The 16,626-nt window shown below is 46.2% G+C and overlaps 1 protein-coding gene across 2 annotated transcripts in view; it reads right to left on the bottom strand.

The window, feature by feature from the left end:
* Positions 1 to 16,626, bottom strand: part of GLIPR2 (GLI pathogenesis related 2) — a 68,394-nt gene that overhangs the window by 21,984 nt on the left and 29,784 nt on the right. The window contains exons 1-2 of one of the 2 annotated variants that reach the window (XM_006266154.3): positions 16,471 to 16,599; positions 7,394 to 7,502 (exon numbers count right to left, since the gene is read on the bottom strand). In XM_006266154.3, coding sequence (XP_006266216.1) covers positions 7,394 to 7,502; positions 16,471 to 16,483 — 122 coding nt within the window. In that variant the 5' untranslated portion in view covers positions 16,484 to 16,599. Of the gene's footprint in view, positions 1 to 7,393; positions 7,503 to 16,470; positions 16,600 to 16,626 lie in introns of those variants that run through there. The other variant, XM_019485309.2, reaches the window with a different exon arrangement.

Here is a 16,626-nt window from a genome sequence, read left to right as displayed (position 1 = left end):
TGTCCGGGGGGACACAGCTCCTATGCGCACCCCAGGAGGGCATGGGGGGCGTATGTCCCTGGATCTGTGCGGGGCAGGCTGCTTTTGCAGGCTAGGGCCGGGGCTACACTGGACTGTTCCTGATGGGGCTGAGCCAGGCTGTGCTCAGGGCAGGCAGCAGCGATGCTAGGAGGCTAGGGGGGCTGCAGCCACCCCAAAATTCGCTGTAGCCCCCCAACTCCCGCTCCCAGCACTGCCGCTGCTCATCCCAAGCACAACATGGCTCAAACCCCCTGCCAGGAAGAGCCCAGCACAACCCCAGCCCCAGCCCCAGCCCACAGCAGCAACCCACCCTCCCCTGCATGCAGATCCAGGGGCACACGCCCCCATCGAAGCCACTCGCGGCTCCATCTCGCCATCCATCCCAGTTGCGCAGGGCCTGCCCCAGTCCCACTCCCTCCCCTCCACCCACGGCCCTTTACCTTCCCCCTGCCCCTTCCCCCATAGACTTAAGTGTTGGGGAGGGGCGCATGCACGTTCAACCCCCTCATATAATTTTTTCTCCCTCTGCCTATGGTAGTGGATGCACTGAAATGTACCCAGGTTGAGGGGGCATGAGGAAGGGAGGCCCAGAGGCCTTGCATCTTCTCACATCTGGGATTCTCCATCTTCCGTAGGAACATGGCTCACTACTGCGTAAGGCCTGGAGATAACAAGAAAACACCAGCCTCAAGTCCTTGAAATCTGTGGAGATGTAGAGGAATTTAGGGGCCCAGACTGTCTGCTACTTCTATAAGGAAAGAAAAGGAAGAACATACAGGAAATGCTGTTAAATAACACACCCTGAAGGGCTAACTTTCCCCACAGGAACCAGGTGCACAGCGGCATTATGACCAGGGATCTGGGTTTTCCATCTGCCATGGAAAAACTCAGACTTTCTGCTTTTAAAGGAGGAAAACCCAAGAAACTGCAGGTTTCCCCTTGCAGGCTAGCAGAGTTCCAGCCTGCAAGGGGCTGCTTGGAGCCCAGGGGAGTGGGATGCCTGGGGTGCCACACTGCATGTGGCAGCCAGGCAGCAGTGAAGAACAGCTCCCTGGAGCTAAGTTTACTGGGGCAGGGGGGCCAAGGCAATGTACTGGGGGTGCGGGTGCACAAGCCACGCAGCATGGGAGCAGGGAGGGCACAGACAATGCAGGGGGGAGCACATGCCCCCCCAGATCTCTGTGGTCACAGTGGGGTGTGGGGCTGTAGCCAGGCTGGACTAGCTCTGGGCAGGAGCCACCTCTGCAGCCCAGCAGATGGAACCCAGCACAGGAGGGAGTGCCACACTACCATGGCCACCAAGATGAGGTGCAGCAGCACAGAGTTGTGTCCCCCTGCTGCTGCAAAGCGGGCAGGGGGCGACTCACCTTGGTGGCCATGGCAGTGCGGCACAGTGCTCCCTAATGCATCATGTTCTGCCACTGAGCTGCAGAGGCAGCTCTTGTCCAGAGCTGGTCCGGCCTGGCTGCAACCCCTTACCCCACAGTGGGCACAGAAATCTGGGGGGGCACATGCACCACCCTGCATGGCCTGTGCCCTCCCCACCCCCTGCCACATCATCTGTGCCCGCACCCTGATGTGTTGCCTGTGCCCCCACCACACCCTTCCCCACCCTCTTCCTCACACACTGGGGGGGGCAGAGAGCATCAGGTCAGGAGGTAGAGGCACCAGCAAGGCTGGCGGAGGCTGTGGTTCACGGGTAAGGTGCACTGGAAGAGCCAGGGGGCTGTGGGTTGGGAGTGAGGAGCACGGACAGGACTCTGTGAAGGGGAGGGTAGGGGCTGCAGGTTGAGAGTGAGGAGCAACAGTATGGGCAGGGGCAGGACACTGGCATATCAGGGCTGCTCAGCACCGCAAAGCAGGAGAGGAGACCGCTGCAACCCTGATAAACAAAGTGGGCAAGAGGAGCTCTGATTATTTTTTTCCCCCATGATAAAACCAAAATCAAAACACCAAAATACATAGATATTTAAAATTTATTTTATTATAATGACTGAGGCACTGGTAGGGTTCTAAACTGCTCTAAAATTGTAAATATATCAATAAAACATTGTGTTCAATAGATAGATATTACACACACACTAGTAGCATTTCATTTTTTTGCAGAAAAACGTGGATTTGGGGGGGTTAAAATAAGAGAAGTTTTGTTTGTTTGTTTGTGGGGGTTTTTGAGAATTGGGGATTTTTTAAATAGAGAAAAGCAGGATCCCTGTTATGACTTACAAATCAGAACACAAAGAATGGACAAATATACAATTATAGCCACTTTAAAAGGGGAAAGGGAACTGCTGCTTGGGTGTAGACAAACAGCCGTTTCCTCTGTTAGGTCTGCGTGACCTTGTAGAGTAAGCTAAAACACCCCAATCATGACCCTTGTCAAAGTAAGGTGACACCTGACCAATGGTGTGGTGCTTAGAGCACTGTACTAGGAAGTTCCATTTGTTTTGACTTTTGCTTGCTATTTTCTATATGTGCATTTTTCACTTCTTGTCTGTCCTCCTTAATAGGAAATAGTTTTCATGACATCATGGCAGGAGTAGGGGTAGACGTCATTTACTCAGACTTCAGGAAGGCCTTCGATACGGTATCCCACACCATACTGGTGAACAACTTAAGAGGCTGTGACTTGGATGACTACATGGTCCAGTGGGTGGCGAATTGGCTAGAGGGTCATACCCAGAGAATTGTAGTGGATGGGTCGGTATCGACCTGGAAGGGTGTGGGCAGTGGGGTCCCACAGGGCTCGGTCCTTGGACCGATACTCTTTAATGTCTTCATCAGCGACTTGGACGAGGGAGTGAAGTGTACTCTGTCCAAGTTTGCGGATGACAAAACTGTGGGGAGAAGTGGACACACCAGAGGGCAGGGAACAACTACAAGCAGACCTGGACAGGTTGGACATATATGGAGAAAACAACAGAATGCAATTCAACAAGGAGAAATGCAAAGTGCTGCACCTAGGGAGGAAAAATGTCCAGCATACCTACTGCCTAGGAAATTACCTGCTTGGTAGAATGGAAGCGGAAAGGGATCTTGGAGTCCTAGTGGACTCCAAGATGAACATGAGTCGGCAGCGTGATGAAGTCATCAGGAAAGCTAATGGCACTTTATCGTGCATCAGCAGATGCATGACGAACAGATCCAAGGAGGTGATAATTCCCCTCTGTCGGGTGCTGGTCAGATCGCAGTTGGAATACTGCACGCAATTTTGAGCGCCGCGCTTCAAGAGGGTTGTGGATAACCTGGAGAGGGTCCAGAGAAGGGCCACTCGTATGGTTAAGGGCTTGCAGACCAAGCCCTATGGGGAGAGACTAGGGCACCTGGACCTCTTCAGCCTCCGCAAGAGAAGGTTGAGAGGCAACCTTGTGGCTGCCTATAAGTTCATCACGGGGGCACAGAAGGGAATTGCTGAGGCTTTACTCACCAAGGCGCCCCTGGGGGTTACAAGAAATAATGGCCATAAGCTAGCAGACAGCAGATTTAGACTAGACATTAGGAAGAACTTCTTCAGTTACAGTGGCCAAGGTCTGGAATGGGCTCCCAAGGGAGGTGGTGCTCTCCCCTACCCTGGGGGTCTTCAAAAGGAGGTTAGATAGGCATCTAGCTGGCGTCATCTAAACCCAGCACTCTTTCCTGCCTATGCAGGGGGTCGGACTCGATGATCTATTGAGGTCCCTTTCGACCCCAACATCTATGAATCTCCCCTTAGGGATATCATAACCCAATCGCATGCTCTTCCACCCCTGCTGGCTTTCCCTCAATGCAAGGATGGGCAAAATACAGCCCATGGTTCCAGCTGCTGCATGGTGCCAGGCAGCCAGGTGGGGTTGTTTCTGCCATGCCAGGCAGGCAGGACTGCTTTCACCCAGCACTGACACAGTGCAGTCAGCTGTGGAACGAGGCGGATGCCCCAACCTGGCTGGAACCTGCCACTAGAGCCTACAGCTGATGTCAGCAGCATGGGATGGGTCCTTAAACACTGCTGGGACCCACCCAGGGCCGCTTCTACCATGTCGCGGGCATTCAGGTCAGGGTGGGGATGCTACAGCTCCGGTGGAGAGAGAGAGAGAGAGAGAGAGAGAGAGAGAGAGAGAGAGGTGAAAAAGAGAAAGTGTGGCCCTTGAGAACATACCAAAATTCATTAAGTGGCCCTCCAGCAAAAATAACTGCTCACCCGCGCCCTAGCTCATAGTTTAAAATTCTTCTCTAACCTCTTTAAGCACCAGCAGTCTGATTTCATTTTGGTTCAGATGGAGCTCATCCTTCTTACACAAACCTGCCCATCCTAAAAAGGTTTCTCATAAACTAAGCCCCTCCTACCTACACGCTATGCAATTCTGCCTGTCATTCTGGCCTAGCATATAGCACTAGAAGGACTCCTATTGATAGAAGAACACTACTGCTGGACTTCTATCTATATTTTAGCTTTTGAGGAAGAAGGGGACATGGTTCTGTCTTTCTTTCTGATTTTTTTTGTGTGCGTTTGTTGTGTATTTTTTGGTTTTTGTTTTTTTTTTAATATAGGGTTTTTCTGGGGGGTTTTTTTGCTTTTCCTTCAATTTTGCAATTTTGGTTTCTTTTGTCTATTAATATTTTCTACATTTTATCTAGGAGTTCAGTTTAAAACAATGAATTTAAAATTGGGAATTTATGGACCAATTATTTCACTTTTTCCCCAGTTTGCCATAGGACATCGTGGGAGACCAAGTCAAAGGCTTTTTTTTTTTTTTAATCCAAGTATGACGTCAACCTCACCCCCCCAATCCAGGTGATGTGTCACCTGGTCATAGAAGGAGATGAGGTTGGTCAGGTATGACCTACCCATAATGAAGCTGTGCTGGCTGTCTCTCAGGATGACACCTTCTGTCAGCCTGTTATTGATGGATTATTTGATAATTTTCTTGAAGATCTTTACAAGGGTTGAGATCAAACTGATTGGTCTGTAGTTCCCTGGATCTTCCTTCTTTCCTTTCTTGAAGATAGGCACCACATTGGCCCTCTTCCAGTCTTCAGAAACCTCGCCCAAGCGCCATGAGTTTTCAAATATCCACGCCAATGGCCGAGCTAAGGTGTCAGCCACATCTTTTAGCACTCTTAGGTGCATTTCATCAGGGCCCGCAGACTTACAGATGTCCAGCCTCTCAAAGTGCTCCTTCCCAATGTCTTTGCCAAATGTAGTGTACAGTCGCACATACCCTCGTAGTCCTGTGTCCTATCAGGCAGAGTGATTCCCTTGGGCTGGTGAAAAACTGATGCAAAGTAATCATTGAGATTAGCTTTCTCCTGGGGGGCGGTTGTCAGCTGCCCCATTTGATTCAGCAGGGGTCCAATGTTGTCCTTATTTTTCTTATGACTTCCTACGTATCTGAAGAGGGACTTTTTTTTGCCCTTGATTCCCATAGCCAACCTGAGTTCAGTTTCAGCCTTGGCTTTTCTGGTCTGTTCCATACACGTGCAGGCCAGTGATACATAATCCTCCTTTAGAGGTATTACCTAGCTTCCAACACTTATAGTGTTCTCTTTTAAGATTAAGGAGGTCCATGAGATCCCTATTTAGCCAAAGAAGTTTCCCATCCCTTTTACTCCCTTTCTTGCAGGCCAGAATGGACTTTCCTTGAGCTATTAGGATTGCATCCTTAAGGAGTGACCACTCATCTTGGACTCCCTTCCCTGTCAGATCATGATCTTTCAGGATCTTGACAACCAACCTTCTGAGCTTTTGGAAGTCAGCTTGCCTGAAGTCAAGGATTTCTGCATTGTTGACTGATCTGCCAGCTTTGCAATGGATAAGGAAGGTGATTGACTTGTGATCGCTGTTCCCTTCGAGCTTCCCTTTGATCCTCAGGTTGCTCACTAGATCATTCCCTTTGGCCAGAATCAGATCTAGCAGTGCCTTGCCTCTTGTCGGCCCATGGACTTCTTGAGTCAAATACAGCTCATCAATGCAGGTGAGGAAGCTATGTAACGGATCAGATTTGGCTGAATGCTCCTCCCATGAGATGTCAGGGTGGTTGAAATCACCCATGACAACCATGCACCGAGAGCATGCAGCCTCAGCTAGTTACCTAGAGAATTCATGGTCGAGCTCTTCCTCCTGGTTAGGAGGTTTGCAATAGACTCCTATGATTACATCCCCTTCACCACATTCTCCTTGTATTTTGACCCAGAGTGTTTTGAGTTGTCCTTCTCGGGTGCTAATGTCAGCTAGTAGGGAGGTGTACTGCATCTTGACAGAGAGCTACACCCCGACCCTTCCTCTCAGCTCAGTCCCTCCTGTACAAGGTATAGCCATCTATACCTGTATTCCAGTTATAGGTGGAGTCCCACCAGGTCTCCATTCTCCCTATGAGATCCTATTTGTTATTGCTTAACAGGAGGGCCAGTTCCTCCTGTTTGTTTCCCATGCTCTTGGCGTTAGTGTACAGACAGCTAAGCCGGCCATTGGAAGCCCTAGGCTTCTCTGTGCACTTAGAAGAGTCCAGAGGAGACGGGAGAGCCACACATGATCAGAGGTCAAGAGAGCAGGCCTTACAAGGAGAGGCTGAGAGACACAGGACTCCTCGGCTTGGAGAAGTGTAGGCTCAGAGGCGACTGGGTGGCAGCATACGAGTACATCAGGGGTGTACATCAGGACCTGGGAAAACGTCTGTTCACCAGGGTTCCCCTACGGAAGACTAGGTCCGATGATCACAAACTACTGGAAGACCATTTTAGACTGGACACAAGGAAAAACATCTTTACTGTCTGAATCTCCAGAGTCTGAAACAGACTACCCACAGAAGTGGTGTAAGCACCTACTCTGGACACATTCAAGTTGCGTTTGGATGCTTATCTTGCTGGGGTCATCTCACCCCACCTGACTTCCTGCCCCATGGGCAGGGGGCTGGACTCGATGATCTCGCGAGGTCCCTTCCAGCCCTAATGTCTACAAAATCTATGGAATTTATGTTCTGGAATTTCATGCACCTTTATGGTATTTGATATTAAGTGCCAAGTCCTGGACTATGAGGAGTATATGGTATCTGAGTCAGTATGGTAATTTTCCATGTTCCTAAACCATGATTTTTTTTTACCCCAAAGCACAAAATAACATTACCACAAGATATGTATCTATCATAAATTTATGTTGATAACTTTGAAATTATTGTGTCTCTCCACACCACCATGACAGAGATTCATTTGTACAGAATCATCATTTATAGACGTATTGTAGAACAAAGGCAACACTTCCACTAGTGGGTGTTATCATACAAACATGCACAAATTGTTGCAGTATGAATAATCAGAACCAAATGTTGGCTGATAGAATATTGTACACCAATCCACAAATGTGATTAAAATCTCATTTAAAGAAAGAAAGGACTGAACTCACTGTTGTGCTCCACTGTTTAACGCCTTACAAATCTTTAGTGGGGGAACTCCATGCTTTTTTCTGTAGTCATTGTGGGTTTTTAAGACCTCTTCAGCAAATTGTTTGGAAGCTGAAATAATACAAAATAAATATTCAAGAGTTCTATCAAATATAGATTTAATAAACAGTCACATATATTATTAATATACAGTCATAACTGTATCAAGTGCTTTAGATCTAACAATTCTATAAAGGCATCTTATATTATTTTAACTACCTATCAGTAGGGATGTACTCAAATCACAGAGCCTGGGGTCAAATTTTGAGGATTCAACACAGCCCTGGGCTCCAGTTTCGTGGGCAGATCACAGACGCTCCCCCAGAGCCTCTGAATGGCGGAGGCGGCTGGCAGTCACATGGGCTGCCACCGTCCCACTGCCTTGGTGTACCCCTGGCTCCCTACCCAGCCCTGGCCTGCATGGGGGGAAAAAATAAGCACACCCTCACCCCCTCCCCAACACCAAGTGGGTGTGGGAACTGGCCGCTGCTGCCCCACTCCTCCCTGGCCAGGCCCCACTTCCTCTACCCACCCTGGCCCAGCTCTGTTCCATTTCCCACTTCCTGCAGCACCCACTTACCACGGGATGGCCCCAGCCTGGCCGGGCAGCTTTAAGCTGTCGGGGAGGGGGGGAAATAGCCGGGCTGGACCTTGCAGGGCTGAAAGGCTGCATGTGGGCAGCCTTCTCGCCCAACCAGCATCCAGCAGCAGGGGCAGCAGCCATCCTGACTGCTGCTCGGGGTGGGGGGAGAAAAACCTTTTACTTTTACACACAGCTCTGCTTTTTCCCCCCACTTTTTTGCGGGGCGCTTTTTTTTTTTTTTTTTTTTGCAGATTTCTCTGTTTTTCATGGAAAATACCTGATTTCACATTTTCCTGGGGGGGGCGGAAATCACAAAATCACAATTTCAGTACATCCCCACCTATAAACCACCTCAACAGGATGTTGCAAGTTGTTAATTAACATCCCTAAACACTTCAGGCATTATTCTCATCTACAGTAGGTCCTTTTACAGTATTCTACCAATATAAAGGGATATAAAACAAATTATACTTTACTCCCATTATACTCCATTTAACGTTCTACACACTATGAAGGGGCCTCAATATAAACAAAAAAAAAATCAGGTTATTTGAAATTCTCTGTTGGAAAAGCTCTAAATAAATAGTATTGTAATATGATGCTGAAAGAAAATTAAGTTAATCTTTTTATTCAGTAACATTTAATCTACTTCAAGAACCCATTTCCACATAAGTCAAATGACTTGATGCCAAAATACATTAATATTGAAAAATATTAAATGTATAAGGTCACTTGCCTCAACTTTATTAACCAATACTAGGAAAATTTGAATGCGGACCTGAAAAGGAAGCTGAATAGTGTTAAAGACTGAAAAAAAACACCACAAAGTGAGAGGCAAGATGAGAATTAACTGGAGAGATTTTGTTAGTTTGTTTTGCTCTGAATATAAATTTGATTTTATTTCTTAAGTGCTTCAGAAAAGTTATTGTTTGAATCCTGGTGAGCTTGGGGCTTTCAGGTAGCACACAAGGGGCAAGGCTACACTACAACATTCTGCCCCCAGCAGAGAGAGAGAGAGCGAGCCTTTGACTTTTTAAATATTTATTATATTAAATATATAATAAATATTTATTATAAAAATATTAAAGACAAATGGTGAAAGTGCAAAGGACCCTCAGGAGCCAAGCATGAGATCTGGGGGGCACAGGTCCCCCCTACCCCTCAGGAGTTCATGCAGTGGCGGGGAGCAGCCTGGGTGGGGAGCAGCCTGCAGCGGCAGGGAGCAGCTCCAAGCCCCAGGCACTGCCCAGCTGGGCAGCATTCCCAGCCCCAGACCTACTCAACTCCTGCCCTCCATCCCTATGGGGGGCCTCAATCCCCCCACCACACGTACCTGCAGGAGCTGCTCTCCAGGCTGCCTGGGGCCAAGTGCATATCCGCATATGGTGCCCCCTGCCTGACCACCCTCCTTCCACTCCCTTGCAGCCCCCTGTAGGCTGGAACTCTGCCAGCCTACAGAGGGCTCATTGCAAAACTGCAAAATCCACGGGTTTCTCTGGTAAAATGAGAAATCCACATTTGCCTCCGGCAAAAGGTAAAATCTGTGGTTTACTCCATTTTTCCGTGGGAAATGGAAAACTCAAATCCAGTGTTCTCTCTCATCTCCATACACTGCTGTTAACAAGGATGTTATCTTTGGAGACACCAATCCACACTTTGAAAACTGAAACTAAGCATCAGACAGATGCTTAATGGGATCTTCTAGACTGAGCACCGAGTCCCATTGGACAGAGTCCTATTTTCTTTAATCTTTACTAATCTGTAGAGGAGCCTCTGGGAACCCCATAAGATTGGGCCCCTAATATAGTCCATGGCCTGTTGTGACCTATTTATAAAACTTTTCTAAAAAAGTTACATGAATATACCGTCTCAAACAGCATATAATTAGAAGTTACAATCCCTATTCCGTTATATCTTTGAGTGTTAACATTTCTTAAATTAAAACTTAATTTTTGTAAAAGCATCTTAACAAAAAGTTTAAAATATGATTTAAAAAAATTTAAATTTTTAAAAATCCATTTTTTTTAATCGTTGATTTTTATCCATCCTGACTACCAATGATATCTCTAAGCCAAACAAACTTGATTTGGTCTTGCCTAAAGTTTCTCTTTTCTTTTCTCTGTTTCCACTACACCAACAAAAGTAGCTACTATTAGATGACTGTGTAAATTAGCAAATATCTACCATTATATCCAGACTACCTAATATGCTCTTGTTCCTTCCCCCCACCAAGTTCTTTGGGTGTTTTGATGTGTAAGCAGGGACTTCAAGCTGCCAGACTTCTTTTTCAGTTTCTTGGGAAGGAAGCTTGTGTTTTCCAAGTCAATGACATGCCATGCACTGTGCCAGACACTGAAAGTGAGTATTAGTGGGAGCATTAGTAGAAATTTCCATGCTCTTAACCAACTGGATATGACTTCCCAAATAACTTTTGCTTCTGACTCTTGTGTGTGTTTAAGTGGCTTAGGATGACAGAAAAAGTTACTCTCTACTCACAGGAAGCTTTACATTATGAAACTTTACACATTCTAATTAAATAAAAGTAGTTTTATGAAATGCAACAATGAATGTTCTCATTACTCATACTTAAAATCCTTTTTTGAACCTTACTGAACACTTGTTCCACAGGTTAACATGCTGTGAAAGATAGTATTTGCTCTTTTTGTTTGCTGCCTTTCAATTTCATTTTCTGGCTTCTTGTTCAAATGCTATGGAAAAAAGTAAACACAGGCATGTAATTAACCTTCTTAATAAATATCGTTTGGAATACTTCTATTTTCTCCACTCTTCTCTAAACTAAACAGTACTAACCTGTTCAGCCTCTTCTCATATAAAATCTACCTCTAATTCTCATTCACTTCCACACTCCCCTCCTATTTCTGCTCCATTCTGATTCAGACAAGGAGAGAAAGGTGATCAGGACTCAGTACAAACCTCCAGATTCTTCACTACCCTGGCTCCAGTCTCTTTGTACTACCTCCACAGACACAAAATTGCACTTAAACTCAAGTTGTATAGAGCTACTGTGTGAGTGTGTTGGGGGGAAGGGAGAGAAGTACTCGGCCTTGGTGTATTCAGCCTTGGTACTCGGCCTTGGAGAAGAAGTACTCAGCCGCTGTACTTGGCCTTGGTGAGGCCGCAGCTGGAGTACTGCATCCAGTTCTGGGCTCCGCAATTCAAAAAGGATGTGGAGAAGCTTGAGAGGGTCCAGAGGAGAGCCACCCACATGATCAGAGGGCAAGAGAACAGGCCTTATGAAGAGAGGCTGAGAGCCATGGGACTCCTCAGTCTGGAAATGCACAGGCTCAGGGGTGACCTGGTGGCAGCCTATACGTATATACGGGGTGTACATCAGGATCTGGGGGAAACGTCTGTTCACCAAAGCGTCCCAAGGGATGACAAGGTCCAATGGTCACAAACTCCTCCAAGACAGTGTTAGGCTGGACATAAGGAAAAACTTCTTTACTGTCTGAGCCCCGAAGGACTGGAATAGACTCCCCTCCACCCCGAAGTGGTGCTCTGGACTCTTTTAAGAAATGTTTGGACGTTTATCTTGCTGCGATCCTTTGACCCTAGCTGACTTCCTGCCCCTGGGGCAGGAGGCTGAACTTGATGATCTCCGAGGTCCCTTCCAGCCCTAATGTCTATGAAATCTATGAAAGGGACAGTGATGTGGCATCCCACAAGACAGCACATGGTGCTCTACCTGCATCATGACTAATACAGGGGGACCACTGCAGCAATCATAATTTAGGAGTTTCCTTAGGCTGAATTCTGCTGGGGGCACTGTTGGCCTAGGAGAAATGTAACACGCTCTCTTTTTTTGGCCCCCTGTCCTGCGTCTGGGCCGGTTTCTGAAAAAAAGAGTGAATGTCCAGGTTTTCTGCTGTCCCAGACAGCTGCTTCAGGCTTGGAGCAGTGGGCCAGATGATTGGTTGGCAAGGGTCATGTGATCCTCGCACTGGCTCAGGCAAGCCAGTGAGAGAGAGAGAGAGAGAGAGAGAGAGAGAGAGAGAGAAAGCAACAGGGCTGGGGGCAGCAGGGATCTGCAGGTCAGGAGTGAGGGGCACCAGTAGGGGCTGTGGGTTGGGAGTGCGGGGCACAAGCAGGGCTGAGAGGCAGAGCAGGGGGCTGTGGGTCAGGAGTGAGGGGCACCGGCATTTTAAACAGTGATAATTTGGGAAGAGCATATCATAGAAATTTAAGGTTAGAAGGGACCTTAGGAGGTCATCTAGTTCAACCCACTGCTCAAAGCAGGACCAGCCCCGACTAGATCATCCCAGGCAAAGCTTTGTCTAGTGGGGTCTTAGACACTTCCAAGGATGGTGATTCCACCACCTCTCTTAACCCATTCCAATGTTTTACTACCCTCCTAGTGAGAAAATTCTTCCTAACATCTAACCTAAACTTCCCTTGCTGCAACTTGAAACTGTTGCTCCTTGTTCTGTCATCTAGTTCCATCCTCTTTCGAACACCCCTTTAAGTAGTTGAAAGCTGCTATTAAATCCCATCTCTTCTCTAAACTAAATAAGCCCAGTTTCCCCAGTCTTTCCTCATAAGTCATGTGCCCCAGGCCCCTCACCATTTTTGTTGTCCCCTGCTGAACTCTCTCCAATTAGTCTGCATCCTTTCTGTAGTGGGAGGCCCAAAACTGAACACAGTACTCCAGATGTGGCCTCACCAGCGCTGAATAGAGGGGAATAATTACTTCCCTTGACCTACTGGAAACACACCTACCAATGCAGCCCAGTATGCTGTTAGCCTTCTTGGCAACAAGGGCATACTTAATATTCAATAGGCTCAGGCAGAGAACAAGTTCATGACACAATGTTTGCAGTTGGTTCAACCCTGTAAAACCTAGAGTGGTTTTTTTCTTTGCTTGCTTGGTGGTTGTATTTGTTTTCTATTTGTTTGTTTAGTTTCATACCTGTGAAAGCTGAGCTTCTGCGGAAGTTAATGCCTGGCGGCCTTCTTGCACTGTGATTTTAGAACATTATACTAAACATGATATTGATACTCCCCAATCACGTTTAGAACATCTTCTTCCATGGAAATACCCCACAGAAGGACTGAGGAGGTGGGAAATTCCCCAGATTCTACTTCAGGGTTTCCAAAAAGTCATTCCATCTACTGGAGGAGGTCATGGTGGGGCCTCCCAGCATGATGCATACCAGAGCCAAGCAAAATGATTTTTCAGAATACTTGTTGGCTGGGAAAGACCACATAAGAGAGCTGGATACTCTGTGCAGTCCTGTTGCTGTTCATCCCATGATTGCATTAACTCCTACAGATTGCATTAACTCCTAAGGCCAGCTAATCAAAATGTTTCAGACAACAGCCAGTTGCCAGCTCCACTCCTAAACTCTGAGGAGTGTAATCCTTTCCACAAACAGGCTTTGAAGGTCAGTGGGGAAGGAGTGAAGGAATGCAACAAAAGCATCTTTCCCTCTCCTGTCCCTGTGTCCATGCTACAATAGGTCAGCTCTAAGCAGAGATAATTACCAGAGGATTTGTCACTCATTGTCTTTTGAAATTATCTAGCTATCTTCTTGGTAAGAAAGGTAGTTAATAATAAGGAATGAGTCATGAGTACATAGCATTTAAGGTGCTTTCCTGTAAATGAGTCAGAAGTCAAAAGAAGTGTTAGAAGTGACAGAGCTATTCTACCTTGTATTTCAAAGGAACCAGTACAATAGAAACTATCTTCCTTTTTTAATCGTCTTTTATATAATTAGGTTTATCTATTTCTACTTCCCTTTATTTTCTTTGTATTCATTTCTTATAACTTATCTTTGATCTGTAGTTTTACATCCCTCTTCCACTTTTTTTAAATGAACTTATCCATTAACATAATTAAATTAACAGTACTCCTTAGGGGTTTTTTTTAATTCACATCTGCTTCTGTTCAGACCCAAGGAAGCATATTTTGTGCCTGAAAGCTTGTGTAACATGTCTTCCAACAATACAGTTGGTCCAATAAAAAGATATTACCCAAAAATCCTTGCTTCTTGCATATCCATCACAACTACAATACTCCAACCCTATTGCAATGATTAGAGGAGGGGAAAAAATCAAAGCAGATATAGGTTATTTTTGCAGTTACAACCTAAAAAGCCAATGCCATTTTTATCATTTGGAGATTTGTGATAAACACAACTTCTGAATATATGTATTTTAAAAGTTTAATAGCTTTGCATATAGTAAACTAAATCTTAAAGTGAAAGGAAATTCAAGGCAATATTCTATGGAGCTTTTACTCTTTGGAAACTTGTTACTTTTTGTTAGGCAGTTGTACAAGGCAGTCGTATCACAAGTTCACTAGAGACACCATCTGTTCATTCTCGGAGAAACCTGACACATGCAGGCTATGAAAATGACAACATGCTTTCTGTGTTTGCCTGTTTTACAGGACGTGAGGGGATAGAAAGAGGATGATTAATTAGTCTTTACTGTTAGCAACAGAATGTTCGCATTCAGTAACATTAAGATCTGCAACTGCACTGGTCTTAACATATCTTCCTGTCTACTGTCTGTCTGCAAAAAGAACTGAATGAGAAAAAAAGGTGCTTTTTAAAAATCAAGTTAATTCACTCAATTAAAAAACACACCCATCTAGTCATTGCATAGAAAGGCCTTTAATTAATCAAAGGATGCTATATGAGAAAATGTTGCATTGTAATTTTTATCTGGTAAACAGTACTTTTGGTCAAATTCGGACATGCATATTATAATTGAAAATCAAAGGAACTGCACATGGAGTGCAGAATTTAGTCCTAACTTTCACAGAACTTATCTTTTGCAACACTGGTGAGTCATTTTTGGTATCAGACTAACTCTAATTCTGCTTTCCAACTGAAGGATAACTGCAGACCACGCATGTTCAAAGCTATTAAAATACTACGATCAAATACATCAGAGAACTTCAAAAGAGTCTAAAGAAACTGCTAATCTGTAGTATTCAATTTACTGATCCAGGTCCTTGTGGGGAAAAAAGCCCCCTGGAAAATAAATACATTGTGTATCTCTGTAAATCACTTACTTGCAACAAGCTGATAAAGCGGAAAGAAAGGTTAGATGAAAAATGTTAAGACAAGTAAGTTGCTTTCTGCCAACACAACTGCTAGTTTCTGCACTTCTTCAGTCTGAGTTGAACATAGTTACTACTCCACATATGCTATTGCAGCAGCAGCAGGGTAAGAGAAAAGTGGGAGGGGGTTGTTGCTAGTGGTAAATTCATTTCTTTGCCTCTTCCTGAGGCAGACCTATACGATACACTTGCACAGAAATGGCATACTAATAGAGAAGACCTTGGGGGCAAAATCTGCTGTCAAATAGATCTGCTGTCACTGTCAGACAGTGTACATCTACCATCCAGTTGCAGTAATCCAGTTTTTTGGCCTTGATATGTCTGCTGTTGCACATGTAGTCCCTGCAGTTCCTATAGCAAACAAGCCTTCTATCCCTGGAAAGAAGTAAACCTGGGAAGTGCTAGCAATGGGCCTGGAGGAGCATTTTCCAGCTCTATCACTGTAGAGCCCTCCTAGGTGTGGTTGAGCAGGTGCATCACCCACCCCAGGACAGATTCAGCACTTGGATTTAGGGGATGGCAGATGCACCTTGCTCTACCAGAAGGGAGAGGGAGATGTCAGGTAACTAAACACCCAAAGAAATCAGGGGATCTGGGAGGAGCTGAAAACCACCCTTCTGCCCCCAGTGCCCTGCAAAGATCACCCAAGAGCCTTGGGATGAAGTGGTGACAGCCTTCATCTCTCTGAAACATAGATATCAGATTCACCCAAAGAACCTTGTCTGCATATATCAGTCTATAACTTGCTGACTAAGGTTATTTGGACAAGAAAACACTTAACTCCATTACACAAGAGCTTTCATGACCATTCTTCCCAGCCAGCAGTTTCAAAAGCTACAGCACTTAGACCTATTCTTTAACTGCATTGATCAAAGCACAGCATGAAAACCAGGCACAAAATAAAATATTCAAACTTCTTTCCTTGCAAATAAGTGTGCACTGTAAAATAAATCAATAAGAAATAACTAGCCCGTTTCACGGTACTATAAGAAATCTCCTGGAGACTAGCCTGCATAACAGCAAGCAGGTCACACAGGATGACGTTGCTCATGTTGCCACTAAGCCTTCCACAAGCGTGGCCCGCCGCATCCAGGGGTGGATCCAGAGTTTGGTAAAGAAGGGGTGCGGTTGCAGGGGAGGGCTGCACTTCCCGCCGTCCCCTACCAGGGCAGGGAGCCCCGTCTAAGCCCCAAGGAAGGGAAGCGCTACCCTCCTTCCCCTCCCATTCCCTGCTCCTGCCCGGTGCTGCCCTGGGAACGAGACGAGATCCAGCCGGGCTGCGCTGCCCGGGGTCTGAGCACAGCCGCCGTGCACACGCAGCACGTCCAACAAGCCCTCCCCCCACCCCAAAAAAAAAAACATTCACCAACCTGACTTTCCCATGACCACGTTCTTGATGCTGGCTTTAAATTGCCCCTGCGCCCTGTTTCACTCCTAGAAATCCAGCTGCCAGCCCTTCCCTTGCAGCATTCGAGCCTGCCCCCCCCCCCCCCAGCCGTCTGCCAGCTCGGTGCTTGCTCAGAGCA

The sequence above is a fragment of the Alligator mississippiensis genome, chromosome 5, assembly GCF_030867095.1.
Source record: "Alligator mississippiensis isolate rAllMis1 chromosome 5, rAllMis1, whole genome shotgun sequence".
In the NCBI taxonomy this organism is placed as follows: domain Eukaryota; kingdom Metazoa; phylum Chordata; order Crocodylia; family Alligatoridae; genus Alligator; species Alligator mississippiensis.
The sequence above is the reverse complement of the archived record's forward strand: the minus strand, read 5'-3'. Positions and strand labels throughout refer to the sequence as shown.